The sequence below is a fragment of the Pogona vitticeps genome, chromosome 2 (genome assembly GCF_051106095.1).
Source record: "Pogona vitticeps strain Pit_001003342236 chromosome 2, PviZW2.1, whole genome shotgun sequence".
NCBI classification, from domain to species: Eukaryota; Metazoa; Chordata; class Lepidosauria; order Squamata; family Agamidae; genus Pogona; species Pogona vitticeps.
In genome coordinates, this window is record NC_135784.1 from 13647704 (window position 1) to 13675384 (window position 27681).

A 27681-nucleotide genomic window follows, 5' to 3' on the forward strand; every position below is an offset into this window, starting at 1 on the left:
CCTCTGCTAATGTGATCTGCACTCTCCTTGGCCGACAATGCGCACCGCACAGGACAATCTCTGCACAAACGAATTGCTGGACATAAATCTGATGTCAGGAAGGGCAGCACAAACAATCCCATTTCAGAACATTTCAGTCCACTTGGGCATTCTTTAAATGACTTGTAAGTCCCTGTTTGGGGTGAAAAACACTAGAAAACAAGAAGTCAAAGAAAAACAGCTCAGATAAGGTGTATATAGGATGCCCTTATATCCATTAAGGGTACCTTACGTCATTACCAAGTGAGAAATGGCAAATGGATCCACACATTTGTCAGTTGTGGCAACTGTGCTCTTGTTACCTTGCAGACTAATAACGGACCTTCTCCACAGTCTGATAGTGTATGATTTTATTAACAAACAATTGTCAATCTGTCCACCCTCTGTATCCCCACCAGGCCAATAGACTGTGTAAATTTAAGACATATCATCTCACTCTAACATCTGAGGAAGTGGACTTGATTACAGTTTACAATTACAGAAGTTACGATTTAAGGTCCCACATGTTTTTTTAATTGTCTTTGTTTGTTTAGCTTTGTTTTTGCTCCACCAGACCCAGGCTGCCGCAGAGATGAGGAGGATGCTGACCAGCCCAAGGCTTTCTCTGAACTCAAAGCCTTTGACTCCAGGTACCTTTCTTAGGAAAGAAAGTGAGTGATGGGCAGCAGAGAAGGAGAGACCTGGCGTCGTGATGCTCTCACCTCTAAAATGTTCTTAACCACCCCCATCCACAGAGGGACGGTGTGTTTATGTGTGCCAACAAAGACCACCTGAACATGTTCTGATTAGTCAGGGATCAGAAATTATGAATTGGACAAAAGTTCCTTCGTACTCGTGAATTGGGGCAACCCCATTTGGCTAGAGAGAAAACTGCTCCACAGAAAAAATCCCGAATCACTCCTGGGGGGGCAGGTCTCTGAGGCTGTTCCTTCCCTGGGGCCTCTAAGACCCTGCAGAGATTGGTCCAGGCAGGGTTGGTTCCTCTCTCTCCATGGAGCCTCAGCACCATTTGATTGGCTGATTAGTTCTGCCTGTGGAAGTGAGTAGAAGGGACAATCCATCTCTTGAAGATGCCCTCCTTTCGCTACATAAAATGAACATCTCATGGTGGGTAGCAGCATTCCTGACTCATCCATTTGAATAAAACTGATCAAGAAAGTTGGATGGTAGGCCTAGAAGTCTTGCTTCAGATGCAAAAATCTTTCATTCATGAAATTATTATTATTAATTATGATTATTCCTCAGGCAGACTCAAGAGGACAGTTCTAAGCCACTCTTTGTCCAAAAGAGGAGCCTGGAACAGAGTCTTCTGGTTGTGGCCTTATCAGAAAGTGCATCACATTGAGCAAAGCCCCTTGTAGTCCCACCGATGGACTGATGACAACCAGTGGAGGAAAGTGAAGGAGCTTCCAAAAGAAACAACAGGATTCGGAGCGTGGAGGGACTCGCTCTTCTTCATTCTCCTTCCTCTGGAGGATGTACCACCACTAAGTCAGCTGAGAAGAGGAGAAAAGAGAGGAAGATTCTGTTTAGAATGAAGCCAAGATGAGAAAAAAACAAGCAGCCCAAACCAGACTATAGGTCAGGGAGTGGGAGAGCTCGCTGCTTTTGTCCCCACCCCACCCTCACCCCCAATGTGGACAAGCAGGGAGAGCCATCCCCGGAGATCTTTCCACAAGAGTGTTTGGAACCTCCGTTACTCTCTGGAAAGGAGGAAAAAGACAGGAAATCAGTGTTCACGGTTGGGTGGAAGGGTGTAGGGGCATTAATTATTTGTATCTCTTGCTTATTTTATTTATTTATTTAAAATATCTCACCATGCCTTTTTGGTCAAAGGATCCACAGCAGCTTATAGTGTCAAACAGTAAACAATTTAAAGGCAAACACCAATAAATCATTACAATATTTTAAAAAGAATCAAACAAATAGATCAGACCTCTCCAGAAATGGGCACAACTGGTGGACCAGTTTCAACTGTGCAAAGGCACTCCTGGCCACCGCCGAAATTTGGGCATCCAAGCTCAGAGATGAATCCACCCACGCGTCTGTGTTTTGAAGGGGAGTGTAAACCCCCATCCTGCGCAGGCTGTATCTTTCGTCTGACCACGAGCATCTCTTGTCTTCTCCGGATAAAGTTTAGGTTTATTCACCCTCACCCCATCCATGACTGACACCAGACACCAAGCCAGAAGCAAAGCTGCCTCCTCGTATTTAGACGGAAAGGAGAGAGAGTCGGGTGTCATCTGTATGCTGGCGACACTGAACCCTGAAACTCTGGACAACCTCTCTCGGCAGTTTTGTGCAGATGTTAAATACCATGGAGGACAAAAGGGAACCCGGAACACTATTTTCTCATTTCTCCCCTCCTGGAAGGACTGGAGCCACAAGGATTCTTCAGTATCATGGGATCCAAGGAGGGCTTTTTACAACTGCCTCCTTTAATCTGCTTGGATCCGACCCTGTTGCAAGCAACCATTCTCCACGCTTCCTACCCCTTTGATCAGTCACTCTCTGGCAGTGTTTATAAGCCAAGAAGGGCAAATGTGCCATAGACCAAGCGTTAGCCTTCACTTCTTTCTGGGTCCTGTCCACACCTTGAGGTTGCAAAAACCAAAACTTATCCATTTACACAGGACAACCCAGGGCTTCAGCTGCCACAATGGCTAGGGCTGATGGGAGATGTAGTCCAACAGCTTCAGAGGCAGCCTAAGCCTTGGAAGACAAACACAGAAAGAGGAAAGTTCTACTCACTTGCTGCTGCTCTGTAGACTACTTGACGTTTCTCTGCAGGGACAGAATTGGAGAGTTAGAGCTGAAGGCTGTTCCCAGAGATCATCCAAACCAGGCTCAATTATAAGAACATAAATGCTTCCATCAGTCGCTTTTTAGAAGTGCCCTTGCCCTGAATGGGTGTCCCAAAAATCTTTCACTATGAAATGCCGTCTGATGATGCCCTTGTACTGAAAAGTGGGGCTGGAGAATCAAAATGGGTGGGGAGGACCCCCCTCTCCTCTGGGGGAGCTGCAGAAACAGAGAACATGGAGAGAACAGGGGCTTTAAAAGGGTCTCTCTTTCTCTCTCTCTCTTATCCCAAACAGACTCTGTGAGAGGGGGGATTCTTCCTGACCCTTTTGGGTGAGATTCCATCATACTTACCTCCACCAGAGCTGTAGGAACCTCTGCCATTTGCTGGAAAGGAGGAAAAAAAATCAGGAATTCAACATCCATGGATGGGTGGGAGGGGAGAGGGGTCAAGCCCTCTTCTCAGTCACACAAAAATCTAACTGCTACATTAAACTACAAAATCATCCATGCAGGAAGATGATAAAAATGGGACATATAAATCTGGAAGAGACAGGGACAGGAGAGGCCAGTGTCTTCTGGGGAGAAACATAAAGAGCAACTTTTCAGCTGCCCTGTGAAAATAAGACCTAACCTGGAAATAAGCCCTAGTAGGATTTTTCAGGATGCTCGTAATATAAGCCCTACCCCCCAAAAAAGACCCAGTGAAGTGAAACCCCACCCTCTACCCTTGTGAACCAACCAGAAGAAGAGAGCATGACTGTATTTGAATAAATATAGATTGCTGTACATGGGAAAAAATAAAACATCCCCTGGAAATAAGCCCTAATGTGTTTTTGGAGCAAAAATATAAGACTCTGTCTTATTTTCAGGGAAACATGGCACTTCACTTACTGAATCCCAAAAAGGCACAGAGTGTCATGCAGTGGAAGGACAGACGGTGGTTGTTTTGAGCCATCAGGTCAGCTCCCACTCAGGCCCACCCTCTGCACGAGGGACCTCCTTCTGATCACTGAACAACCCTGCTCAGCTCCGCAATTGGGAACGATGGTTTGCCTTCCTCTAGTTTTCACCCTCTAGTTTGGGGGCCTCCCAACCCCCAGGAAGGTTCCAGCAAGGGCCTCTCCAGCCTTAACTGCAAGTGAGAGTTTTTTTTTAGGGCTACGACACCTTTAATGGAATAGTCCTTACATGCCGTTTTCCACATTTTATTTGTTCACTTTTATAGCACCATCAGGAGACCTTGCACGGGAGAAGAAGACTGATGTGTGATATGACCAAGGATGATGGGAGTGGTAGTCAGCACCCTGGAAATGTACCATGCTGAAGAACTTTGCTATAAGACACGGACACAGTACTAGGAACTTGTGCCAAAGGCATGAAGAAAAAGTGAGTTTGGGGAAGGGACGGGAAGTGGAGAAAGGGGCGACGTGGAAGGCAGGCCAGAGGTGGCACCAGGCAGAGAGCGATCCGAGTCCACGAGGTGGCTGGACTGCTGCCCTTCTGGCTGCCAGGGAGCCCAGACAACGAAAGGACTAGCAAATGTTCCTCCAATGCGGTTCCTTCGCTGCGTGTTAATCTCACATGAGAGGACGGGATTGTGCTTTTCCTTCCCACGCCCCTCCCTGGCCTTTATTTCATTTTTTAAAAGAGCATTTTAACCATAAGATGTGAAGCAAATTGCAACTGATGCCTCCCTCACACACCACAGGAGGAAAAACTGACCTTGGGAAACGACTGAGAGACCGACTGCACTCAAAGGACAGGCTATTGATCAGCAAAACTGCTGCCCTCCCCATAATTCTCCGCAACTGCTCTCAATGGCTACGGATGATGGGAGATGTAGTCCAAGAGCTTCAGAGGCAGCCTGAAGCTTGGAATACAAACAAAGAAAGAGGAAAGCTCTACTCACTTGCTGCTGCTCTGTAGCCTTCTTGACGTTTCTCTGCAGAGACAGAATCAGAGAGTTAAGAGCTGAAGGCTGTTCCCAGAGGTCATCCAAACCCACCCCTGGAGGCAGGGAAGGAAGGGCTCCTGGTAGCAACAAACGACTTCATGGGCTCCCATGGAAACTCTCCTGCCTCTGGCCCCTCCCTTCTAGAACCACGGTTGTCTCAGATGTTGCTAAACAACAACTTCCATGACTCTTTGCACTTGCTCACAATAGACAGGGTTGATGGGAGTTCAAGAACCTCTACAGGGCCACTTTCCTCTCCCTCTACCCCAGAAGATCCCTGAGGGGCAACTTAGGTCAGCACAGAAAGGAGGTGGCGCTTCCCATGATACTTTGAGGAGGGGAGATATGGGGTGTCCCTCGTCATTTGTCAAAATTTCCAACGAAGAACCCCCAAAGCCTGACTTTGGCTTGAGACACGTGGGGATCCCTGGGAAAGAGGAGCAGACCCGAGATGCTCGTGATGAGCCCTGACGGAAGGTGTAGGAAGAGAGCAGGGAAGACCAGGCCATGGGTCTCCTCTCAATCTTTCCCCCTGAAAGGAGACTCCACAGGAAAACGTATCCCTCCAACCATACAGAAACCTCCCAACCAAGGCATTCACTCCTTCACTTACTGATGTAGACCCAGGCGCCAGCAATCCCAGCCACGATCAGGAGAGCCGCAATGACACACCCAATAATGAGGCCCAAGTTGGAAGCAGAAACTGAACAGGGAGAAAGAACGAAATAACTGAACACGAACCAAGAACCCTCCTGCCCTGTTCAGGAGGAGATGAAAACTGGCTAAAGGAAATTGGGGAGCCCACAGGGTTAAAAGTGAGTGAGAGTGATGCGAGATTTGAAAAAGACGGTTGCAGCCCCCAAACCCAAGAATGTTCCTCAACGGGAAGGCCACTGATCATGAAGAAGGGGCTAAGATTCCTCCAGAATGCAGCCAGAAGCTGGTGCCTGGCTGTGCATCTCGTCTGCATCAGGTCTGAACAGCAAAGGGAGCTCTCCTAAGGACAAAAAATGCTTGCCATGAAGGGGCCAAATAATTTTGAGACTGCAGAATTCATTATAAGTTGCATTTCCAGTGGAATTTGGGGGAACCACTTCAAACACTTGTTGTATTGAGCTATTTCAATTGTTTTTGTTTGATTCCTTCATAGCAAACATCTGTAAATTTTGACAATAAACCTGATTTGCAATGGGGATTCAATAATTTTGATTACAACTGTAGATTGCATAGATGGCTCCACAAGCCCCCCCCCCAATAACTGCCTGTCAGTTTTGCAGCACCCACGTAATTAACGGGGGAGATGTTGGAATTTTCCATCTTTTTCTCACATGTTTTCAGTGGTTTTGGGGTGTTTTTTATTCATTGCTATCAATTTCTATATGCTGCTGAAAGCCTCTTGAGTCTCCCTCCCCCCTCAGTGAATAGGCCCCTCCCCGAAACACCTCTTTCTGCCCCCACCGAGAAGGCAGCCTCTCCTCCACCCCTCCTGTCACTCACCAGGCGCCTCCCAAGCCAAGACCAAAGGCTCCCCCAGGCTGGCATGGTCCACGTGGCATCGGTACAGGTCTCTCTCCTTGGGGTCGATCTCGATGCTGAGCCAGGCGTGGTAGGTCCCATCCAGATAGGGGGCCACGCTCCTGTGGAAAGTGCCTTCCTGCAGGACCTCTCCCTCCTTCCTCCAAGTGACCTCAATCTCCTTGGGGTAGAAGCCGTAAGCCTGGCAGACGAGGGTCTCCCTGTCATCGTAGCCCTCCTGGTGCGTCACCTTCCCCACGGGACGATCTGCAAAAAACAGCAGGGCTGGGATGAAGACGGAGCCCCTTCCTGTGGCAGGATGGTGGCTTGGCTTCGATCCCGTGGGACTCTTCTGTTCTTCCCCACAAATCCCTCCCCTGGAGAACTCTTGATTTTCGTTTACAGAGAAAAGGAAGGGAATGAGCAGAGCTTTTACTGGTATCTTGAAATGATCTGAAAAGACTCAGCAGCCAAAAATTCACGCTTCTGGGAACTGGCCAGGGCATCAGCCCCAGAGACCGGGTGCAAAAGGCAGAAATACTTTTTGTAGCCGAGGGGCCAGCAAAAACTAGGATCATCTTCATCAATGCCTTCCAGGAAGGCTCTCTACGCCGGCTGCTCTTTGCTCTCTCTCTCTCTCTCTCATCCGTTCCTTCGCTGGCATTTATTATTCAATAGGTGTAGTAAATGAAGCAGAAAGTCCCAGAAGAAAGAGAAACGTTTACAGTCTTCTGAGTTGCTCTCTCATAATTACATAAATGAGCTCTCTCACCAGCAGATTTACGTGGACTAGAGATACCCTAAAGGTTTCTACAACACCCAGCCAGAATTTCAAAAGACATGAGGTGGTTTTTTTGTTATATTTATAATAGCGAATGCCCCTACTGTTGTCGCCTTCCTCGTGAGAGGCGGCCCCAGCCATCCCCCCAGAGTATCTCCCGCAGATGGCAAAGGGGCTGAGCCCCCAGTAATTGGGGAAGAAAGGGAGATGAAAATGTCTGGGAACCAGTGTGGGAAAAGAAAAGAAAAAATGCAGAAAGGACCAAGAATTTACAGCAGGGTCTCTTTCTGTCTAGTGGCCAGTACTGATAAAACATTAGGCTTTTTTCTTTCCTAATATTTTTAATAGATTACAGTATTTTCAATGAGTAACTGAATCAGCGGATATTGATTTAGTGGATACTGGGGTCCTGATATCATTGTGTTTTAATTAGTATACAGTTTAATTGCATTTTAATGTTTAATGTTGTTAATTTTTTTAATTTTGTGAGCTGCCTTGGGTCCCCTTATCAGGAAGGCAGGGAAGGGTTTTTTGTCTGGCGGGGGAAGGATCAGGCATGCCCACCCGTCCCCTCCCCAAAAGCCACCTCATTGGGAAGAAGGCAGAAGGGGAGGGGGGCAGGAAACGATGGACTGTTGGTCCCAAGGAAAATAAATAGGCAAGGAAATAAGTGTCACACAACAACCTCCTCAGTATGAGGCAGGTCAATAGTGCCTTTTTCTTTCTCATGGTGGTGCTGACATCTGGGGAACCTTGAAGCTCAGAGCCCAATGGCGATCATCTTTTTGGAGGCGAGCCAGGGCTAGAAGGCATTGAGGAGGGGGCCGCTTAAATATCTGCAGAAATCTCAGCCATAGCAGTCGGTCCCGCAAACAGGGATGGGGCTTCCAATGCCCATGAGGTGACCAATGCTGTTGCGAGGAAGCCGATTTTGTGTTTTTAAATCTTAGCAGTCTGATGCTTTTTTCTGTTAACAGTTTGAAGAGAGCGATTAGCTTAGGCTGTGGAAAGGAAGACAAAGTATTAGCAGGGGAAACAGTGGAAAGCTGTGTCAGGGACGGAGGGTCCATGATTGCGGGTTGTAATGACTTCTCCCACCAAGAGACTTGAAAGTGCTGTCTCAGTTTCAAAGCCTGCTTTGTAAAACTTTTAAAAAGAATGCAGGATGTAAGCTGATGGGCTTCACCCAAGCAACAAAGGCACAAAGGTGTCCCTCAGAGGTAGGAATCTTCTTAAACAAAAGGGACACATTTGAAAGAAAGTAGGTGCCATAAAAGCGGGGGGGGGAGGGGGGAACAAATGAAAGTCCTTCTTCTTTCTCTTACTTTTTTTTAAACAAAAGGAAAAACAAAAACTCTTATAAAAGGTGCTAAAAGAGAAAGAAAACGGCACTTGCGTTTACAGAATGTGAAGGAGCTCTAAGGAAGGAGACCTCTTTCAGCAGGGGAAAAATAAGAACTGAGGTAACTGTTAGGGTGGGCAGACCATGAGGGCTTGGGGGGAGGGGTTAAAATGGTTACTTTAAGCTCTAGAATGTTCCGAGGCCTCTGCGCACGCACAGACTTAACCCATCAGTGTGAATTCACAGAGGACCACTCGAAGAACCAAAGTTACAGGTAAGTAACCTCTCTTTCTTCTTCGTGGCCTCTGTGAGTACACACTAATGGGTTAATCTGCGCTTGCGCAGAGGCCTCGGAGACGTCCTGAAGAGGGACACCTCAAAGAAATGCCATGAACGCTGCTACTGCTCTAGCAGAATGGGCTTTGATAGAACACAGAGAGGCTTGTGTGTTATCTCATAATCCAGATGTATGGTCTGGACAATCCATCTGGAGATGGTCTGCAGTGACACCTGCTGTCCTTTATGAGGCTGGTGAGGAGAGACAAACAAATGTTTGGTGCTTCTGAACGAGGAAGTCCTTTGAACGTAGTATGATAATGCCCTGCGAACATCCAGCAGAAGGGACTTCTCAACAGGAGAAGATGGTTGAGGAAAGAAGGTAGGTAGGATGATAGGTTGACGAACATGAAAACTGGTTGTAACCTTTGGCAGAAAAGAAACGTCCGGATATAACATAACTTTGTCCGGAAAGAATTGGAGAAAAGGTGGACCTACTCGGAGAGCAGAGAGTTCTGAAGCCCTCCTTGCTGACGTTATTGCCACTAAGAACACCACCTTGAGTGTGAGCAGATGCTCCGAAACAGGTTGCAAGGGGTTAAAATGGAAGGCACGTGAGACAATTGAGTACTATATGTAAAGACCACTGAGGGACAGGATTTATTCGTGGAGGATGAAGACGTAATGCCCCCCGGAGGAACCTCTTGACCCTGTTGTGCTGAAAGAGAGCACCTTCTGATTCAGGAGGTCGATGCGCCACAATGGCGGACAAGTATACTTTGAGAGTTGAGTGTGACAAGTTCATATCAAAGAGATAAGCTAGAAATTGTAAAACTGCATGTACTGAGGTGGGAGACACCGGTAGGTTACGTGCGGTAGCGAATTTCTTATAAGCAGTCCATTTATTTTTGCATAGAGTCTTTGTGGACTCCTTCCAACAATGAGACATGACATGTTTCACCGTGGGAGAATCCGCCACACCGTCAGATGAAGTGAGTTTACATCTGGGTGGTATATCAGCCCGTTGTTTTGCGTCAGTAGATGAGGAAGGGATGGAAGCTTCATGTACTCTGTCGTCCTCGTCATCAACATTGTGAACCACGGCTGACGGGGCCATTAAGGAGCTATCAAGATGACATTGGCATTGTGGTGGTGTATCTTGACAATTGCCCTCATCAATAGCGGAAAAGGTGTAAACATGTAAAGTAGACGACCGCTCCAAGACACCATGAGCACATCGCCCTGTGAGCCTCCCTTGACGACCTCTCGAAAGGTAAGTTGGACACTTTGCATTGGCATGTGTGGCAAAGGCATCCAACACAGGAGCACCTCATTTCTCGCAGATGCAATGAAACACTTCCTGATCCAAAACCCACTCGTGCATCGTGACCGTCGTCCTGCTGAGACAGTCTGCCAAGACATTCTTGTGTGTGGAGATGTAAACTGCTGATGGAAAATTGTGATGCTCCAGGCACCACTCCCAAAACTGAACCGTCAAGTAGAGAAGGGCAGGGGAGTGAGTGCCGCCCTGCTTGTTGACGTAAAAAGTGGCAGTGGTGTTGTCCATCACGATTTGCACAGCTGTGCCCTCGATGACTGGTAGAAAGGCACGGCAGGCTTTGAAAATGGCCAGCAGTTCCAGATTGTTGATATGCAGGGTCCGCTCTGATGGTTGTGGACTTGCTGACCATCGCAATGAGCACCCCAGCACGTGGGGCTCGCATTGGTGGTGATTCTAGTTGTGAGAAACAGAGGGGCAAACAGACGACCCATGAAAAGGTTGTACGGTTTGGTCCACCATGTTAGTTTGTGAGCTAGTTCTGCAGTCACCTGAAACCTTTTCCTGGGGGAATCCTTGAGAGGAGTGAATAGAGACAGGAGCCATGTCTGAAGTGATCGCATCTTTAATCTGGCATGCGGAATGATGGATGTGGTGGATGCCATCAAACCTAGCAGCTTCTGAGCACAGTGTGCGGTGACCAGTTGGAGTGGTTGAAAGTGTTTGATGAGAGTAGTGATCTGGACTGCCCAGTCCTTTGGCAGGAAGGCTCTTGCTTTGCGAGCATCAAGGACGGCTCCTATATAGCTCACAACCCGGCATAGAATCAGCATAATTTTTTTTTAAATTCACTCGGAGACTGAGGGCTCGAAGAAGACGGAGCACGATGGTGTTATGTCTTGCCTGATGCTGAGATGGAGCTACTAGGAGCCAGTTGTCTATGTACAGATAGACGGCGATGCCTTTTGTGCGAAGGAATGCCGCCACGGGTGCCATACACTTTGTGAAGACCCTTGGTGCGGTGGAAAGTCCAACTGGTAAAGCAGAGAATTCGAAGCATTTGGACCCAAGGGAAAAATGCAGGTATCTTTGATGATCTTGTCTTATGGTTATGTGGAAATATGCATCGCTGAGATCGATCACGACGAACCAGTCCCCCTGTTGAAGAAGAGGTAAGATTCTTTTTAGCGTGATCATACTGAAACGACGGTAAGTGATGAACATATTTAAGTCTCTGAGATCCAAAATGGGGCGGAAAGTGTCGTCCTTTTGGGGGACCAAGAAGTATCTAGAGAAGAAGCCAGGATTCAATGGGTCCGGGTAAATGTGCATTATGGCTGATTTTTGCAGAAGGGTCTCTATTTCCTCTTTTAGGGGCGCGGATGGAGGGGTAATAACCATGCGTGCCAGGAAAGAAGCTCCAGGAACTCTATCCCGTAGCCGTGGGCGATGATGGAAAGAACCCACTTATCTGAGGTAATGAGAGACCAATTTGCAAGAAAGGGCGATAATCGGGTGGCATGAGAGGTAAAGGGGCCAGAGATAGTGATAGGAGGAGAGTCAAAGGCCCTGTTTGGATGTGCGGTCGGATTTCCTGTAGGATTGTTGACAACGGTGGTGCTGTTCCTGTTGGCGGGCCGGAAAGTTTCAAGCAGCTGTATAGTACCGTTGTTTACTCTGGTATGGTTTGTTGGACTAGAATGCCTGAAAGGTTGATTGGTGCTTCTAAGGATAACATTGCTCATAGTAAGATTGTGCTGAATATGAGCACGCCATTTTCTTTGCCTCGTGGAGGCCCTTCAATATGTCATCTGTTTTGGGATCAAAAAGTCTAGAACCATCAAACGGTAGGTCAAGAATGTGTGCCTTAGAGGTGTTGGTAATATTAGCAGATCTAAGCCAAGCATGTCGACGAATGGCGACACCAGTCATCAGGCTGCGTGATGCTGCATCTAAAATATGTCTAGCAGTAATCCTCTCCTGCCTGATCAGGCCATAACCTCTTGGTGAATGGACATGCCCCGTGGTTGGAGCTCATCAGGTGCTGCCTGTAGAGATGGAAGGGCTCTATTCCATAGATGTTGATGGTAGGCGCCCATTGCAGCAATATAGTTGGCAGCTCTAATAGTGAAGGACACAAATGAATATGCGCACCGACCTAATGTCCATTTTTCTACCCTCTTTGTTATTTGGGGTAGCGGTAGAACTAGGTCTCAACTTAGATTGAGTCAGGTCCACAATTAAAGAGTTGGGAGCCGGGTGTTTAACAAGAAAGTCCAGATCTGAACCCTGAATTTGGTAAAGGTTTTCCACCCTCCTGGACATTTGTAAGGCAGAACGGGGCTTGTCCCATGGCTGTTTGAGTGTGCGTAATAAGGATGGAATAAAGGCCAATCACAACGGAGGGTTTTGGTCTTCGTCGATGTCGGCATAGACCTTGTCTGTCGCAATATCTGGAGGTTTCTCCACAGGGAGATCTAGGGCTGTTGCAATGCGATGAATCATTGAGAGTAGGATGGAAAGTCAGCAGCTGGAGAGGCGGGATACTTGTCAAAAATTATAGACTCAGGTGTATTGTAGTTAGGAACAGAGCCGTCAGAAAAACTTTCAGCTACTTCCGGATTGCCTTAGAATTCGGAGTGATCAGAAACAGAAGGGTCGGGTAAGGGACGTAAAGGTTTGGACGGTCTTCAGTTCTTGTGCATGATGTTGCGTTCAGTACTGTGGTTGGTACCGTGATCGGTACTGCGATGGGTGCCGCGTCCGGTATCGTGGTGAGTGTCGGTACAGTGACCCTCCAGGAGTCTAATTGGAAGGATGAAACAGAATCTGAAGGCGAACGCATTCAAAACTTTTTGGAGACTTGTTGTTTGGGTCTTTGGAGTGATCACACCGCCGCTTGGATGGCTCGGTACCGAGAGGCTCAGTACTGAGAGTTATGGTACCAAGGGTCCCCACAGGCATTCGACTATCTTTGGGTGGATGAGCTGCATGATGAAGGGGAGCCGACATGTCTGGTACCGCGGCGCGCTTGGCTTTCTTGGCTGTCAGTACCGACGTAGGTATCGATCGGTGCCATTAAGTTTGGTACCGCTGATTTCATGACTGGATGGATATGAGCTCTCGTCCAAGGAGCTAGGTGTAGATGAGGAGGAGCCCGAGAATGACGAAATCGGGGCTGCTAGGCTATAGAGAAGACAAGGATCGTAAAGCTTCTCCATTTGCTGCTGCCAGAGCTTAAGATATTTCCTGGAAATTTTAACAGGCAGCCAATCTTCTTTCGACGTATGGCTTTTACTGCCCTTGGGGCGAGAATGTCGAGCCCCTAAAGCAGAGACCTTCGGTCTCGAGTGTCTCGAAGCCCGGAAATCTCCCAGCGCTGGCTCAGTGTGTTTAGTCTTGGCTTTCTTCTTCTTAGGAGAGGGCAGGGGGAAGGTACTGCTGGAGGTGAAGGAGAGGGCAACCTGGGGGAAGCAGGAGCCGAGGAGCCTCGAAAAGAAATCTCAATGGCGGATTGTGGCGTTAAGATTGGAAGGGACAGAGAGTGGCGGTCAGAGCGTGCAGGTGGCGAAAGGTTCGCAGCGGGCTGAGGAGACTTAGACGATTTAGAAGGGAGCGGAGAGGCCGGCAACTTAGTTTTTGATGAAGCTTTCGTCGAAGGTTTTGACGGTTGGGAAGATTTAGATTTGGTCAATTTAGAAGGTTTTGATTTTAACGCTGGTAAGGGCAGCTCAGAGGCAGCGGAAGGAGATCTGGTCTCCATCCCAGGTGGTTGTAGGGATCTCTCCCACAGAGCTGCATGGAGTTGGAGCTCGCGAAGCCTAAGTCCCTGCTTCGTGAACTTCTTACAGTGACGACAAGATTGAGGAATATGGGACTCTCCCAAACAAAAGAGACAAAAACAATGTCCGTCAGTTGAGGGGATCTTCTTCCCACAGGAGGCACAACTTTTAAAAGTCACTTTGGGTGCCAGGCAAAAAAGGCAGGAAAACTGGGAGAGGGGAAAGGGGAGGGGGGGGAACAGTCCAAAGAAATAATACTTTTTTAAAAGGATAAATAAGGAAAATACAAACGATTAGTTGAAAAGGGTAGGTAAATCATGCTGAAGGTTCAATTTCTGTCACCGAGCTCTAGCCAGGAGACCTGCTGCAGCAGGGGAAGAAATTTGGAGAACTGAGGTAACTGTTAGGGCGGGCGGACCATGAGGTCCTTAGGGGAGGGGCCAAACACACACCGTGTGCTAAGAAGGGACACACACACCACTATCAAGCAAAATCTGTTTGATTTTACTTCTGTAGATTTTCAGGTCAGAACTATGGGAATGTAGCCAAAATTGTATCTCACATAAACAGAGACACAGACACACACCCTTTTGAAGGTGCTTTGGTTCCAGGCTCCCACAGCTTTTTCTGGCCGCCTGGAAGTTCTCCCCAGGAACTAATTGGGGTGGTCTCCACCTGTCTGTCAAAGGTCTCCACCCGTCTGTCTCACACACCCCAAATTTTCCCTCCCCCCCCCGGTTCCATCACCTCTCCTGAGCAGAGTCTCATTCCCATAATCCAGGTATCTCTGCAGCCACTCGATGCAAATCTCCTCCAGATAGGCCTTGTATCTCTGGGCAAGGGCTGGTTCCTTCTCCTGCTTCTCTTTGGTGATCTGGGCCTTGGAATTGGCCGCCGTCCAGGTGAGGGTCTCCTTGTCGAGGGCGATGTAGTCCCTCCCGTCGTAGCCATACTGCATGTGCCCTATTTTGCTCCTGCCCTCCGTCAACTCACAGCCATACATCCACTGCAGGGAGTGAAACCCTGAAAACAGACACACAGGGTGTGTGTGTGAGAGAGAGAGACACAAGAGAGAAAGAGTCGCAGATGCAGAGGGGTGAGAAAGGGGGACTTCCTCCCACAAAACCCACCAACAAACATAAAGCCCCTCCAAAGGGGTCTGAGTGGAAAGATTTCCCTCCGGCAAGGCCAGCCCCCCCCCCAAGATACCATCTGAGGACTTGAGGGGTGACTTGGGGGGAGACACTCCAGGGGAGGAAAGGCCTTCCTTCTTCTTTCATGCATTGCTCTGTTTCAAACACACCCACCTTGCCCTTTGCCTCAAAAATGATCCCCCCCCCCCAGCCCAAGAGTCAGGCAACATCCCGACACGGCCCTGAGGAAGATCCCTCAGCCACCTGGATGGGGACGAACCCCCATGCCTTCCCCACGGAAGATCCCCTTGGGCCCCCTCCCCACAGCCACCCACCCACAAGGGGATTCAGCAAGAAATTCCCCCTCAACACTGGCCCACCCACCCCCGGAAGCCTCCCCGCCTCTCCACCCCCAGGCACCTCCTCACCCATGGTCTGGAAGGGCAAAAGGGGGGCCTGCTGTGCCCCCCATTTCCCCACAGCCAGCTCCCATCCTCTGCCCTCCCCTGCTTGCTTTTTGGACTCACCCCTCGCTCTGCCCAAAGCAGCCCCCTAAATCTGGGGTGGTGGTTTGAACTTCCCCATTCCCCCAAGCCACGAGCCCCTTGCCCATGGCTCCCCACCTTGGCAGGGCTGGCCCTTGGGGTCCTCCCTCCCTCCCTGCCACCTAGGGAGCCCCCCCAGACTATCCTGGGCATACTGGAAAGGCCCTTCTTCCCACCCACCTTGATCCAGTTCCCCCCCAGACAGCCAACAGCCGGGAGTTAAAACCTGAGAAAGGACCCACAGAGGCGGGTGGGGGAGCCTCAGGGGAGGCGAGTGGCACCTCCCCCACTGCCCCACACCACCCCTTCCACCTCCTCTTGCGCCACACAAAAAGGGCCCAAACGTTTTTTTTCCTCCATGAACCATGCTTGTTCTTGGAAGAATCAGAACCAAAGGATGGAGCCAATCCATTTAAAAAAACCCTCTCAGGCAATCAATCGCTAAGGATTGTCACAACCGACATAAGGGGCTGTCACAACCGACATCCGGTCCCACCCACTGCAGGGCACACTCTTGAGCTGGGTAGGACGGAGGTGACCTGGGGACGGAGGAAGTCTCGGAGCAGGAATGTTGGCAAGTCCTTCAGTCCACATTTCCATGGCTCTGCTCCCCAACCACCCATGGGAGGCGCATGCACAGACATTGGGCCTGGAGGGGAAGCTGAGTCAGCACATGCGCGTAGACTTCCCTTCCTGGAGCTGGAACCTGCCTTTGTCAGCTCGGCAGCGAGTGCATTGATGGAGGGGGGGAAGCCGGCTGTTGGAAGGGAAGCTGCCTCTGAGGGTTACGGTGGTGGCAGGAGCAGATCAGAAGGGACTCTCACAGGCTTATGAGAAAATCCCATTGTGGGTGGCACCGATAGAGGCATTCTCATTAAAAACCCTGAACCAGAAAGGAATGTTAACCACATATGAAAATCTGTTAACAAAAGAGCTGAAGATAAGGGATAAACAAGAGCTCGAAAAAATGGGTATAGCGGTTGATTGGTGGTCAATGGTAAAATTAGAATCAAGATACAAAAAAGACAGGAGTGTGGGTTTTTTCAAGGGCAAAGTCCAGGTGGACAGACTGTGGTTATATACGGACAAAGCAATAATTAAGAAAATGTATACATATCAAGAATGTATACATATCAAGAAAACTGACCGCCGAAGAATTGATGCTTTTGAATTGTGGTGGAGGAGGCTCTTGAGAGTCCCCTGGACTGCAAGGAGAACAAACCTATCAATTCTAAAGGAAATCAACCCTGAGTGCTCACTGGAAGGACAGATCCTGAAGCTGAGGCTCCAGTACTTTGGCCATCTCATGAGAAGAGGAGACTCCTTGGAAAAGACCTTGATGTTGGGAAGGTGCGAAGGCAAGAGGAGAAGGGGACAACAGAGCATGAGATGGTTGGACAGCGTCATCGAAGCGACCAACATGAATTTGACACAACTCCGGGAGGCAGTGGAAGATAGGAGGGCCTGGCGTGCTCTGGTCCATGGGGTCACGAAGAGTCGGATACGACTAAACGACGACGATACATATCTATTAGAATATGAGCTAGAGGATGAGAGGGTGAAAGAGACTATGATAAAATGGGCAAAAAAATTTGGGTACAATGTGGACCTTGATGATTGGACTAAGATGTGGAAAGAAAGCTATAAGATCTTTAAGCCAGTAAATCTGAGAGAAAACATACTCAAAATGTTTTACAGATGGCACTATACACCTGTAAGATTAGCAAAAATGTCAGAGGGTAACAGCAATATATGTTGGAAGTGTAAAAAAATGCAGGAACTTACTATCATATGTGGTGGACATGTGAAAAGGTCAAAATTTATTGGACACAGGTATGGGATTTAGCAAAAGAAATCACTCCTTACTGAATGTCATTTCAGGAGTAAATGATAACAAATTGAAGCATTGTCTCATGTATATACTCACAGCAGCTAGATTACTCTGGGCCCAGAAATGGAAAACAGAAGAGGTTCAGACGATAGAAGAGCTGTTAAAGAAGCTATGGGATACAGCAGAACTGGACACTCTATCAGAAGCACTACGGGAACAGCCAAGAGACTATGTAAAGCAAAGCTGGGGACTAATATATTCATGGGCCCAGAAGAAGACAGGCGTTTAGGGTAAAATTTATGACATATGTATGAACCATTTAGTATATATTGTAAATCGATATAGGGAGAGTAGAGGGGCTAACGAGGCTGGAATCTTTAACTCCAAAGGGGGGAGGGGGTATTTTAAATAGAGGGATTAGCTAGGTTTTTTTTCCTTTGTATACATGGTCTGATTTCTTTTTTTGTTTCTGTCTCTTTTTTCTCTTTCCTCTTTTCTGGAGGAAGCTGAACGTGTCTGAGTGATTTACAGTGGTGTCTCCCATAACGAGTGCACCGTTTAACGATGAATTCGCATAGCGATCCCTTTTTTGGGATCGCTAATGCGATCGCATACCGATGCCTAGATAGGCAAAAACTCGCTTTTTTGCCCCGCATAGCGACGAATCCGTATAGTGATGATTTTTTCGGAACGGATTATCGTCGCTATGCGGGGCACCACTGTTCCACAACACCTGAAAGGGTACAGTAGTAAGACCTCCATTGAAAAAAGACCTCCCCAAATCCCACAGCGTTGGATAATTATCAGCCACTCTCCAAGATTTCATTTCCAGGCAAGGTCTTAGAGTGTCTTATGGCGTATCTTGACTGTCTTCCTCAATGCCCATGCTCAGTACTGACCTGATTATCTGCAATCAGCTTTTTCTTTCTCACACTGTAAGAAATAAACACATGAACACATCAAAAAAAATTAGCCCATGAAAACAGGCAAAATACAGATTTTAGTCAGGTTAAAGCCTTGAGTCCAAAACACATCTGACCTCATCTGATGTTGGGCACAAAGTAGAGTCAGGCTTGCTTAGCCTTTGGATGGGAGACCACGAGGGAAATGCCAGGCATCTCTAGGAAGGGCAAAAACTCTGCCTTAACTTTGGAAAATTGTTGTTGCTCATGGCAGCTGGCAATACTGTAGTGAACACACCAAGGATCTGACGCACCAGCCCAAGGCTGCTTCCTATGTTCCTAAAATAAACATCAGGGCTTGATGAGTTTAAATAACATAGCCAAAACCTAAACAGTCCAAGTCTGAGGAGACCTACTGAATCAAGGGGACTTGCGCAAATATTGGCTTTACATTTGGCAGTTGATTCAAAGGCTTTATTGCAGATGGGACTAGCAATGAGATCTAGAATTCAACTAAGGGTGCAGCAAAACCGGGGGGGGGGAGGCACCTGTGATCCAATTCTTTTCCAATTGGATTTCTGAGGGAGACAGAAATCTCTGCAGCTGTCCAGACATCAAACAATTGGCAGGAATCAGCAGGGGCAGAGAGCTGGGCCTGCACAGCAGCAGCAGTAGCTGCCTTGGACAAGGCGCTAATTAAGGATGTCTATTTCTTTTATTACTTTTCCTGAAGTGCAACAGCAATAGGGAAGTCCAGTGCTGCTTTTTTAAAAAGAAAAAAGAACCCTTCTTTGCAGACAACAGGTGTTCAGTTGAGGCAAACGGACTGCCCCACAAATGCCCCCTTGGCTTTGGATCAGGTGATCATGCTGGGCAGAAAGTGGGCAAAAGTAACTTGAACCCCTCCTCCCCCCCGGCCCAAAAAAAGATGACTCCCCAATGGGTTTCCCCACATTGAGCTTTAAGGCATAGAGTCACACCTGGTTTTAATTTGAAGTCATCTGTGCCTAATCCACTGCAAATTGTGGAGTAAGTGTTGTCAATGTAGTCGCCCCCCCAATCCAGCAAGATGATCATAAACCACATTCTGTGGGGACCCTGATAGCCAGAGGCTGAATATAGCGTGGAGCTTCCAATCCTCAGGGCACAGAGGCCCACCTACCTCAGGGCAAGCTTGACAACTATTTGTCTGTAGTAGGACTTACGCCTGAGTAGACCGGCACAGGACTACACTGTTGCTGGGCTCCAGAATGTCCAGTACAACAAAGCATTCAGCTGAGCAGCCGCCGCCGCCGGTGAAGCAGCCCAAGGGACTACGAGGGGCTTAAACTTTGACCCAACAGCAAGAAGTGGAGAAAGAAGGGGCACCGGGGGGGGGGAGGTTTCGAAGGGGGACCCTGTCATTGGGAGGGAGGCTGGGCTGAACCCAGTTAGAGGCCCAGAAGGAGCAGCTGTGGAGGCAGGGAGAACTTGAGAGTATTTTCAAACAGCACAGGAGATGCTGAACGGAGTGAGGATGGAACCTTGTGCCCTTTGCGGAAGACAAATAACCACACCTGGCCGCTTTCAAGATCACCTCGTTTTGATGGGAAAGGGGGGAGGGAGGCTTAGGGGAGAGCCGGGGCCATAAAATGGGCCTCAGGAGGACGACATGCAGACCCTTGCCTAGCTCTCCACAGTCTGGATTACTGCGTGTTCAGTCATGTTTGTGGTGCTGAACTAAACTGAATAATTTCCCCACATTTCTACTGAAAGCTGCATTCAAAGAAACCTTGTGGAAAAATAAAGGAAAAATTAAAATCATTGCCTCAAATTGGGCCCAGGTAGCCATCAGCAAGCAGTGCAGACTTATTCTTATTGAAGTAACATCACATTGACATCATGCTCAGTTAACAGCTAAGCGATCACGTTCTGTATCAACTGAAACTCCAAGACACACTTCAAGGGCAGCCCCACGTAGAAAACACTGCAGCTGTCAAGAGAGACTACAACTATGGCATCAGTAACCGTAGCCAAATCAAGTGGACTTAGAAAAGGTCAAAGTCAATGCATTAAAAACACTTCCTACCACCCCTGTCCTGTGAGAACTCAGAGATGCTCAAAAAATGAGCCAGTTTTGGAGGTAAACCTGTATGGTCCAAAAATGTAGTGAAGGAAAATCCACAGCTGGGTCCGAGGATGCCTGTCTTTGGTCTCCGCACCACCCCCTGCCACCCTCAAATTAGAAAATGTTCCACTTTAAAGGCTGTAAGCCGGAGGGGAGAGGCTTCCCACCCGATTTCCCGATAGGCTGCATGGCCCTGAATGGCCTGTCTGTCTTCCTCAACCCCTTGCCATCTGGTGAGGAACGGCTCGGCTCTCGTTTTCCTTTTCCTTCGGCTACCATACTGTTGTTCTGACTCGCTTTGACTCCCCTCTTTCTCTTTTCTCCGGAGTGGGGCTTCTCTGTCCTGCTCCTCTTCCCTCCCCCAATCAAGGTCAAGCCCACTGGAGGGAAAAGGGGTGTCTGCCCTGGGTGGCCCTTCCCTCCATGTCCCTCCTTCTCCCAACACCAGCCCACGAGGAGAACTGCTCCCTCTCCTGCCTTCTACTCACCTCCACTCTGGTTGTAGCGATTTATTGCGATCCGCAGGTTCTCTCTGAACACCTGCTCAGTGGTCTGTTGTTTCTGGGTCTCCGTGTCCCAATACCAGGGATTCTCCGCCTCCACCTTCTTGATCCAGGCTGCTCGAGGTTGCATTCTACGGGTGTTGCTGTCATACTGAACAAAAAGCTGGCCGTCCACATACCCCACAATGATGAACTCAGGCAGCCCCTGGTTGGCTTCTGACACTCCTGTGTAGAAATACTGCAGGGAGTGTGAGGAGGAGCCTGGAAAGGGAGACAGAGAGGGAGCAGAATTAGGACGGTCTAGAAGATGATGTCACCCCCACCCCCACAGAAGCAGACTATCAAAGTCTCATGCATTCAAGGCATGTTTCCTCTTTTTGGCGGGAATGAGAGCCAGAGACGATTTTAAAAAATGAACACGTTCAACTTTATTCACTCTAATGTCAGCATCAACTAAATTAAATGGGTCAAAACAACTCAATTCCGGTAAAGTCTTGTAACTACGGATCTTTACATCTGGTGTGAACAAGTTGCTCTTTACATCGGGGCCAGGCCGAAACGCTCCCGATCAGTTACCACCCTCAAGGGGATACTCCTTACCGCGCATACTGTCCCACAACAGGGGTGTCTCGCCCAGTCCCCTTCCAGAGGCAGATTGTTTCAAGAGGGACTGGGACGAATCACCTTCCTCCCTCCACCTTGGTTGTGGGGGTAGACCATCACTGCCCATTCTAGTGGTCTAACCCCCTTGCCTTCTTGCTTTGGAATGCCTGGATCTGGGAGTAATCCTCCACCAGTTTTCAGGTTGGGAAATTCCTTTGATAAATCACGGACCTTATTATAAGCGCACTCTCATTCATCCGTTTGCACTGCGCAATCTCTCATTCGTCTCTGTGTCTGGTCCGTTTCTACTCTAAACTCCCGCGCATTGTCCGACTCACAACCCCCTCCCATACTATCAAATCTTGCTCCTCCCCTTTATCTTCTGCTAGGCACACTTCTAATGCCTTCTTATTTCTCCCTTCTTCTTCTTCTATCTCTATCAACACTCCCTCTGCACATCCGTTCATGTCCTGTGTACTCTTGTTTGAGAACGGCACACTAGCCTCCTGTCCTTCACAACATATCAGAAAAATATTGTAAAATGCACCTATAAATGCGGATCCACATGGATTTTAGTTAAATAGCATACATATTGCACCAATCTTTAACAGATACTTAAGTTTTTGATTAAAACTTTTATCTGTTATATAATACCAGTCAATGTTTTTATAATGTTGACTGTGCCTGGTGTTTCTGAATAATAAACATTGCTGTCATCATCAGAGGTACCTGGAGAGGAAGGGGTCTTAAAAGGCTGTCAGTTACTTTATGCCTATTCATGTTCTGAGTTTTTTATTTATTTAAAGAAACACAGCAAGGGGCCCTCCTTGTTTGTGCATGTTTGGTACATGGGTGCAAACACAGAGACATAGCACTTGCATCATCAGTTTGGCTGTCCAGAGCAGACGGTGGCCTGTGAATGATGCTGAAGGAGGGAGAAAGGAAAGCAATATAGATCATTTCCAGTTCGCCCCCCTCACTGAAAGATCTCACAACTTCGCAAGAATGAGAATGGGAAGCATGAAGCTGCACCCTGGAGAGTCGCATCTCCTGCTGTCTCAAGAGGGCACCATCCAGAATGTCCTCCTGATCTGGGAAAAGATCTTGCGTGGCTTTCTTGCTGAAACACTCCCATCCCGCTGGAAACGGCACCTTCTACAGGGAATGTTCAGGAAGAAACCAACACAGGGCCCAAATTCGGAGCAAGAACTTGTTTCTCCTTAGTGTCCAGTTGCTGCTTTTTCCTTCCACAGATGGAATAATAGAACCTGCACTCTGGACTTTGCCTGCCTCCAGCAGATCCCTCTTTTTGGTTTATTCAAATTTTCCAAACGGCATTGGTGGATTTTGTGTGTCTGCACTACACAATCACACAAAGAGAGCACAAATGCTTCCTTTTTAAAGTCTTTCTACAGGTGCTCCAGCACTAACTGATATAACAACGTGACCGTCTTACACAGATTAACTGGTCCCTTGCTTGGGAAGATCTGCAAAGCATTTTAAATCCTTTGAATTTTATTTATTATTTTATTTATTTATTGGACTTATATACCGCCCCATAGCGCTACAAGCACTCTCCGGGCAGTTTACAATTTTAATTATACAGGCTACACATTGGCCCCCCAGCAAGCTGGGTACTCATTTTACCGACCTCGGAAGGATGGAAGGCTGAGTCAACCTTGAGCCGGCTACCTGGGATTTGAACCCCAGGTCGTGAGCACAGTTTTAGCTGCAGTACAGCGTTTTAACCACTGCGCCACGAGGCTCTTTTGAATTTTAAGCCCACAGAAGATCCTCCACATTACCAGCATATGCCTGGAAGTTTATAAAGATCCCTGGAACACGAAAACACAAACAAACAAACAAACAAACAAACAAACAAACACACACACACACACACACACACACACACACACACACACATACACACACACACACCAAATTCAAAACACTGGATCTCTGAGAAAACACACCTGCGGCTTCAAGTGGGAAAAAACTAGAGACCTTTACATAGACCTCCAAGAACTTCAAGGAGAGTTTCATGTGCCCCAGAAGAGGAAGCTCTTCCCTCTACTGTACTCTTCACCATTTCTAAGCGGATCAGCTTCCTGGACTAAGGAAGGCCAGAGGGGCTGCCCCCTGACTGCAAATGCTGCCCTCAGATGTAAGACAGCAAAAAGGCAGCGTTTTTTTCAAATAGGGTTGTCAAGATTTGCACCTCATTTTTTAATGTTTACTTAGACACACAAAAACATCTTATTTTCTTCTCAAAATATGTTTTTCTTCATTTATTTTAATGTTACAGAAAAGCATAAGAGCAGCCCAGCTGGATTAGGACAAGCTTCTCTAGTCCAGCTTCCTGGATCTCAAAGAGAGAGCTGTCTCCCAATATCCCTTCCCTGCATCAGGCATTTGGAGGTCCCTTCCTTTTAAAACCTTGGAGATTATCCCCATCCTGGCTGGTCACCTGCGATGGACTTTTCCTCCAGGATTCTGTCCAATCCCCTTTTTCAAGGCATCTAGGTCAGATGCCAGCACCACATCCTGTGGCAAGGAGCCCCACAGACTCATGTTATTGAGGGTGTGGAATTTACAGACAACAGAAAATCAAGCACAAGAGAATCTAGCTAAAAATGTAGTTCAACTAGACACAACTGCACTGCTAAAGACACAATTGCACTGCTAAAAGCAACAACATTCAAACAGAATACAGTATGGTGCCCTGCTCCTGATACCTGATGGGTAGGACAACAATCTACCAGCATGCCACCCTAAATTTCCCCTTTACTGGATTGTTGCCCTGCCTCTAGAAATCAATCCATAACATGTCCTACAAAAATTAATCATGTATCACAACTGCTGTCAATGGGATGACACATACAAGTGAGCCATTAAAATAGCCACCTGTAAGGAAGTTCTCCTCTGGCCGGGGGAGCGCTGGTGGTGTAGGCGGGAAAAAGAGTCGGAGGCTCGTCATAAAATCCAACATTGGAAAGTTTATTGTTTACAAAGCTTAACTCTTTCGGATCAAACGGATCCTGCAACAAACAGTCATCTAACAGATGATACCTCTTCGCGCGCACATCAGGAGGCATCTCTTGAACACCTAATAGGGGGCCGGTCCGAACTTCTCTCGGTCGGTCATTGGGCGGAGGGGGGCACTCCGAACGGCACAAACCGTTCCGCAGCAAGGATGCCTCGCCCAGTCCCCTTCCAAGGGCTTCTTCTGATATTCGGGTCCAGGGCGTATTACCCTCCTCCCACCAGGGTAATTGCGGTGATGTACCGTCACCAGCCATTCCAGAGGCTCGTATGACTTTCCGGACCCCCGAGGGAAATTAGGATCTGGCAACAAACCTCCTCCAGTTGCCAGATTAGGGAAACCGGCCGCAGCTCCAACAGGAGTCTCAAATCCAAGCATGGGTTCCGTTTGAACCCCTCGGTTCTTACTCCTCTCTATATTCGCGTCGGTACAGATTCTAAAAGCCCACGCGTTTTCCTCTCCTTTTATCTCCTCCCAGACTATCAAATCTAGCTCCTCCCCTCCTTCCTCTACCAGGCACACTTCCGTCGATTTTACTGGCACTACTTCAGTCTGTTCAATGTCAACCAGTATTCCTACTGCGCATGCCGCCTCTTCTACTGTCTGGCTTTCCACGGAGGGCGGCGCACTCCTCTTTTCTCCTTCACACCACCCCATGCTCTGCATTTTAAGAAATCATAGCCCTCATTTCCCTGGATCCAGAAAATTAAAAAACAGGTCATCTTGATACAACACGATTTTTACAAGGAATAAAGCTGAAACCATCACCAACACAGAAATCACACTTCAGTGTGACAAACAGTATGACTAAACCTGGTGTTTTTGCAACAGTGCAAAATGATAAATTGTAAAAATCTATACCTCAGATCCATGGTGTTGTGCCATAACAAGTGCCAAACACCCCTGTGGCTCACTCTGTGTTTGCCGGATGGTATGTGTGATTTAAATTTATTTATTTATTTATTTTCTATATTGCCAATATGGCTGTAAAGCTCACTCTGGGTGGTTTCCAAACCAATAACGACATTAAATAATAACATGGACATCACAATAATATAAAAATAGGCAATGAACAGACCTTAAAAATTAAACTAAGAAATACAACACAAAAGACTTTAATAAAAGTACTGTACTCAAAAAGGCAGGATCTGCAATTTATGAGCTGGAAGAAACGCTGCATTCTGTCCGTGGACTATTTCGGAAGACCCGTCTAAATCACCAGGTTTTCTGGAGTCTCTTAAAAGTTATCAATGAAGGGACCCTCCAGGCAAACCTCAGGCGGAAGGGGGTTCCAGAGATGGGGTGCCACCTCCAAGGCGGCCCCATTTCTGGTTTTCTCTTTCCAAACTTCTCTCGGGGTCGATGTCCTTCAACAGGTTAGAAGGGGACAAGATCAGACTGAAAGCCATCATCCTTCCCAGGTATTGAGGAGGGCCTGGTTCCTTGTCAGATCCAAGGCAACCCAGAGGACCTGGTGTTGATTTCAAGCATCCCCCCTTCCACCCAAAGCCCTTTTCCTACCTTATCCGAGTCCTTTCATCTTACCTACTGCAGCAAGATCTGCTCTTGGGGGGGATCTGGGAAGGTCGGGAGTTTGGGGTTTTTTAAGCATAAAAAGGAAACCCTCCCAGCCAGTGGTGGGATTCAAATAAATTAACAACAGGTTCTATGTCCTAATGATAAATAAATAAATAAATAAATAAATAAATAAATAAATAAATAAATAAATAAATAAATACCCAGGACATTTTTTTAAAAAAGGTACCACATAAGCAACAGTCTTATGTGGTACCTTTAACTTGAAAAAAATCATAGTAAAATGAGGACGGTTGGGTGTTTAACTGAAGTGGTCTCACCCCAAAACTTTTTCCCTCTGTGTCCTGCCCTCATGCCTTGTCAATCATCCCCCCCCCCTCTGCCTCGAGGCCATGAGCTTTCCTCCAGTGACATCAAGGACTCATCCTCCCCCCTTTCCCCCATTGACGCCTCTGCTCTTTCCAGGGCTTTATCTCTCTCACCCACACCCCACCTCAGATGGCTCAGTGTGGTACGGGAAGGGAGGCAGCTAAATGTGCCCCCCTCCCTCCGCTCGTCGCTGGTCACCTGGCCCCTCCTCCTTCATTCATCTCAGGCCAGCAAACGGTTCTAAGAACCAATAGTACATTTAGGAAGCGGTTCTATAGAATAGGTGCGAACCTGCTGAATCCCACCTCTGGTCCCAGCCCCCGAGTCTAATCAGGCCCCTCCTGCTGCGCCAAAGGAAAGGCGGGCACTGCACAGAGAAACATAAACGTATTGTATTCCCTCCCTCCCCAATTCTGCCCCTCTTTGCTCATCATCTTTTCCTTTATTCTGCACCTGAACGTCACCTGACGTCACACCTGGACGCAGGGGATGCTGCCTCATCCTGACAACCCTCATCATCCAGAGAAGGTGAAAGAGGGCGTCCTCTCTTCAGCTATCTAATACAGTACTATGCGGACAGCACTTCGGGGAGGGGGAGTCGCTCCAAAGTCGAAGAGAAGGGATGTTTTCTTTTTTCAGCCTATGAGACCAACAGCCGTTGAAAAGCGTGGATCCGAAAGGGGACTGACTTCGGATTAAATGGCGGAACTGACACGCACACCCTTCCCGGACCTCTCCCGCCACCCAAAACCCCCTGAAAGGTTTTTATCCGTCGAGGACAAAAGCCTGAACGGTCGGGGGAAAAGTGGATCCAAGAAAGGGAGCGACTCCGGATACCTCGGAAAATCAAACTTCGACGCCACTTCTGCGGTTCTCTCCACCCCTTTTCTCACGTTACTCACCCTCGCAGCCCCCCAAGAGGAGGACGAGCGCCCCCAGGAGCAAGGCGGGCACTCCGGGCAGCCTCATTTCATTCTCAAGGCCGAACCTCGTACTTTTTCCGTTGGGTTTAAGTTTTTAATCCGGAGCCATACTGAACGCTCACTCGCAACCGTCGCCTGACCTCTTCCCTATTTCAGACAGAACTGCCAGGATTGGTGGAAGGGAAAACACTGGACCAATAAGCTAAAAGAGTTTTGATTTCGTCAGTAGTTGCTACCCAGAAGACCCACCGCCAGCGAGCGGCTGAAAGCAGGACAGAGAAAGAGAAAGTTGGGTTTTTTCCGGGAATCCCCGCGAAGGGGCTCCGCTTGGAGGGAGCGGCGTTTGTGCGGAGGGGAGGAAGGAAGGAGCCCCCCCCCGGGGATCGAGGGGGGAGGGAAGGGAAAGGGGGGGC

The 27681-nt window shown here is 48.1% G+C and overlaps 1 protein-coding gene across 6 annotated transcripts; it reads right to left on the bottom strand.

The window, feature by feature from the left end:
- Window positions 1-374: 374 nt before the first annotated feature.
- Window positions 375-27443, bottom strand: LOC110070500 (class I histocompatibility antigen, F10 alpha chain). 6 transcript variants are annotated; one of them, XM_078387915.1, is made up of 9 exons: window positions 27248-27442; window positions 20780-21055; window positions 14521-14796; window positions 6296-6580; window positions 5412-5501; window positions 4754-4786; window positions 3196-3228; window positions 2791-2823; window positions 375-1535 (listed from the first exon to the last, which is right to left on the bottom strand). In XM_078387915.1, the coding sequence occupies exons 1-9, from the start codon at window positions 27312-27314 to the stop codon at window positions 1495-1497; spliced, it is 1134 nt and encodes a 377-aa protein (XP_078244041.1). In that variant the 5' UTR covers window positions 27315-27442; the 3' UTR covers window positions 375-1494. The 6 variants fall into 6 exon arrangements, with proteins under 6 accessions (XP_078244041.1, XP_078244042.1, XP_078244043.1 ...); XM_078387916.1 differs by lacking the exon at window positions 3196-3228; XM_078387914.1 differs by lacking the exons at window positions 375-1535; window positions 2791-2823 and adding an exon at window positions 2836-3060 and having other exon boundaries at window positions 5412-5495; window positions 27248-27443.
- Between the last annotated feature and the right edge of the window lie 238 nt (window positions 27444-27681).

Coding starts and splice junctions, on each gene's coding strand:
- LOC110070500 (XM_078387913.1), bottom strand. CDS start 27,314: ATGAGGCTGCCCGGAGTGCCCGCCTTGCTCCTGGGGGCGCTCGTCCTC. Junction 3,229..4,753: donor AGGCTACAGAGCAGCAGCAA/GTGAGTAGAGCT, acceptor CCTCCTTTCCAG/CAAATGGCAGAGGTTCCTAC. Junction 3,061..3,195: donor TTCCTACAGCTCTGGTGGAG/GTAAGTATGATG, acceptor CTGTTTCTGCAG/CTCCCCCAGAGGAGAGGGGG.